A 4,357-nucleotide genomic window follows, 5' to 3' on the forward strand; every position below is an offset into this window, starting at 1 on the left:
ACTAGATGTTCGTTTTCAATTTCTGTGCATACATAATGTGGATGAACACACTTTTGGAGGTTTAAGTCTGTTTTGAAATTTTCATGAATACACTCATAATTCAATATACCCTGTATCTGTTGTGTCTGCAGAATTTGTCTATTCTTCTTTATCTCTTGCTTTAGTTTGGATTCCAAATCAGAAATGTGGGACTGGTTTTCTGAAATGACAGCTTTATTACCTTTTTTAACAAGACGAACCTTTTCCCTCATCTTCTCTACTTCACTGTGAACCGCTGCCTTAATTTGGTTTTCTCTTTCAGTCAGTTCATAGAGGACATTGTCAATCATAACGTTGCTTGAGGAAACATTTTCTTTCATAAGCATAATTTTTAGCAAGGCTTTTTCTTCCAATTCCTCTGTATCAGATTCTAAACGTTTTTTTTGTAATTGAACTATTTCTTCTATTTCCGTGACGTCATGCTCTTTGTGTGAACCGATGACGCATTTGATACATATGGCTGCCTTGCAATCACGACAATATGTCTCGCATTTATTTCTGTGAGATTGACACTCTGGATACACAGTTTTGATTTTTCTGCTCTCAAATGCAACAACTTCATGATTTTTCGATTTATCCATCATGTGCCTTAAAACACAGCTGCTACACAACTCCACAGAGCACGGGTTGCAGTAAAATTCTACGGGTTCTGGACATAAATTGCAACGTACCACATCTTGGCCTTGTGCACTCGCCATTTCTTTTGTTTTCTACAACCTGAAAAAAAGACAATATTCAACATATTGTACAACGAACTTAAGTGGTAATCATACTTAAATAAGGGGTGTACCGATTCTTGTTTACTACATGTAGTTCCAGTACGAGCTTATGTTTGATTGAAACAAATATGGCCGAAAGTCAGTCGTGCATGTCAAGTAGTCGTGCATTTTACTAATTGTTGCCTTACGTGGGTTGTCTGCTATTATATTACGTCATAAGATTACAGAAGGAAACTTCTACTCTAAAACAAAAAGTCGAATAAGCAAAGGTAACATTTAAATATCAATCAAATAAAAAAGGGATCGATAAAAAGTGCCGATTTGTTAAATAGTCTTTTTGATGCTTCTATATATACCTGAAGCCAACGACTACTAATTCTTTATCCAAAACAAGCATATGTCCAACTTAAAACCACAGTTGTGCCTAAAAAATAAATTAAAATAAAAGCGTTTTAAAATAGTTTTAATATAAAGGATATCAGATAACTAAGTTAAACAAGAGATGTTTGTAAAACACTTATGCCCCCCCCCAAAAATTGGATTTCTTCTAAGTCCAAAAGGGCATAACTCTGTCTAAAATGGTGCGATCCAACCCAAAACATTTCTTGACCTAAATATTCAGCTGAAAAATCTGTATACTAAATTTCAATTCAATATGTTAAACCTCTGCAAAGAAAATGAACGGAAACTGCAAATAAGTGGAATTTTTCTAAGTCCAATGGGCATAACTCTAACAAAAAGGGTGCGATCGTACCCAAGACAGAACCTGATCTAGATATTCAGCTGAAAAATCTGTATACTTAATTTCAATTAATATGTGCAACCTCTGCAAAGAAAATGAACGGAAACTGCAAATAAGTGGAATTTTTCCAAGTCCAAGGGTCATAACTCTAACAAAAAGGGTGCGATCGTACCCAAGACATAACATGACCTAGATATTCAGCTGAACATCTGTATACTAAATTTCAATTAATATGTGCAATCTCTGCATAGAAAATGAACGGAAACTGTAAATAAGTGGATTTTTTCCAAGTCAAAGGAGCATAACTCTATCAAAAATAGAGCGATCATACCCAAAACAGAACTTGAACTAGATATTCAGCTGAAAAATCTGTAAACTAAATTTCATTTCAATATGTGCAACTTCTGCAAAGAAAATGAACGGAAACTGTAAATAAGTGGATTTTTCAAAGTCAAAGGGGCGTAACTCTATCAAAAAGGTGCAATCGTACCCAAAACATAACTTGACCTAGATATTCAACTGATAAACTTGTAAAACTATACTAAATTTTATTTCAGCATGTGCAACGGTTGTGATGAAAATGAACGGAAACTAAATGGATCGACAGACCGACACACCGACAGACAGCAGCATTTAGCAATATGCCCTCCCTTCTTCGAATGGGGGGGGGGGCATAAGTATCAGATGAAACAATCACATTAGCACTGATACTTTCTTACGAGGACGACTATTTGACACTCGAAGATTTCACAATTCCCTATATTATCCATTGTACAATTGTGAATCTCCGATATGCTCAGACATAGTTTTGAAGGTCATAATTTAAACATTTTATCTGCTTTACCTACGAATGCTTAATTTTTTTTATTTTTTGTGATTAGCTCACCTCAACGAAGGAGCTTATGTAATACCCTCGGCGTCGGCGTCATAGGTTAAGGTTAAGTTTTTTGGAGCAGTTTTCTTTTGAAGTACTTCTATGTCCTATAGGCATGCATGGAAGATGCTTCTAATGTGTTTCATTGTACCAGTCAAAGTTTTAGATGCTGCAATTTTAGCAAACTTTATTTAAAAAAGATTTAAATAAGCTTCCCTGATCATGTTGAAAATAATTATTAATAATATCCTTGACTGGCCATTAAATAAATAATCTGACTCAAATCATTTCCCAAAATTTCCTGCCACCCCATTTCACAACCAATCACCACCCCCCCCCCCCCCACCCCCATTTCAAAATCAATTGTTTCAACGTTTACTGTGATTTCAAATAATCTCTATATTCTGCTATACAATAATCATATTAAATGTCAAATACGCATACAAATTACAATATTTTAAAGTCAAAAAGCTGTTACAGTAATATTAAACATAATTTAAGGAAATAGTCTTGAGCAAGTCGATCATCTTTCGTTTGCGACAGACGCATGCACTTAAAGTTTATTTAAATATTGATCATGTTGATAAAAAATGTAAGGATAACCATGCATGCACAAATGTTCAATAGGCCTATAAAATTTACATTAACCTCCAGTGTCCTTTGCCAGAGACGATAAGACGAATTATTTGAATGGCAATTACATTAATTTCTATTCAATTAAGTGGTTTATCTGCAATTATTACAAGCACTAAATATTAGGTACGTCTATCCTAACTTTAAATTTTGTAAGCACGCTGCATCTTCATTTACCTTTTCAGCTGTCACGTGAGTCGTTCGGTAGTAAATCGTAAATCGAAAGTAGAAACTTGCTATTTTAACATGTTAAATGTTATAATCCCAGCTAAATACCTGATAATCATAACAAAAATAATAGATGGACACTTGACAAACTTACATTCTATCTTCCCTTAGACCGACAAATCGACAAACCACGTCCCACAAATCACGCGTGATCTAAATGATTGTTTTCTCTTTCACTCGCCAGGCGCGGATTCACGTTTTTGACTATCGAGTACACTAATATTTTAATCGCGGGGATTCAGGTTGTTCTGCCCTAGTCTATCATTCATCTCCTTATAAATAACCTTGTAAAAGGGACAAAATTAAGTCTATATTATTATAACTTTACATCTTTTACAATAGCGAGCCAAAAAATGTGAGGTTTTTCTTTCAAAAGTACCTACATGTAATTATATATAGCAAATGAAATTAAGTCTCTTTCATGGTATAAATTACTAACTACGTAACTTGTAACTTAATTAATCGTACAACCTAATCCTACCTTTCTTTTCAAGGAATAATTACTGAAGTGACACTGTATAAATCAAATCCTAATAAATATAGAAATTTTATTTATGAAGTTTTTTTTTCACATTTATAATCCGGCATTATTTTTATTTTTACTCAAGCCCTAGAGGGGCTTGAGTTATCTAAAACGATGCTAGGTCATCGAATTACTCAGTTTAAAATTACAAAAATATATTATTTTTGTACATAAAGATATTTCTAGAAACAAAAATGAAGCTTATCTTGAAAACGTCTGTATATTCAAAGATATTAAGTGTTAAATAGCGGATTATTTTCTATGGCAAATGAACAATGAGTGAAGCGTCGCAGCCGCAACAGTTTCTATACAGAGATTTCACGCTTTCCTTTGCGTATGAATCTCAGGTAACTTTTTACAGTCGCCGACGAAGCATCCTTGGACGAGTCCATTGCAGACTCTGAAAGGTGACGCAGGTTACCCCATCGTTAACAAATTCTACAATGCATGGCCAGAAAATGTATGGCTGTACCCCCCAACTGAAATTGCTTTTCACGGGCCTGCAAATGATGTGTAATTTGAGAGACAGTAAAATAAAAGCACAAAATCAATGTTAAATTCTCGTATTAAATACTTCTTTTGGTTCGTACCGAATATGC

At 34.2% G+C, this 4,357-nt stretch overlaps 1 protein-coding gene across 1 annotated transcript; it reads right to left on the minus strand.

Annotated features, from left to right (window-relative positions):
- Positions 1-28: 28 nt before the first annotated feature.
- Positions 29-3,356, minus strand: LOC134242675 (transcription intermediary factor 1-beta-like; the record flags this gene model as incomplete). The annotated part of the gene is made up of 3 exons (XM_062724774.1): positions 3,185-3,356; positions 1,115-1,182; positions 29-756 (listed from the first exon to the last, which is right to left on the minus strand). A coding segment is annotated over exon 3 (709 nt), but the record flags the coding sequence as incomplete, so codon positions are not given.
- Positions 3,357-4,357: the final 1,001 nt, after the last annotated feature.

This window comes from Saccostrea cucullata, unplaced genomic scaffold (genome assembly GCF_032062105.1).
Source record: "Saccostrea cucullata isolate Sc308-1 unplaced genomic scaffold, CSIRO_AGI_Scuc_v1 ctg14529, whole genome shotgun sequence".
Lineage (NCBI taxonomy): Eukaryota > Metazoa > Mollusca > Bivalvia > Ostreida > Ostreidae > Saccostrea > Saccostrea cuccullata.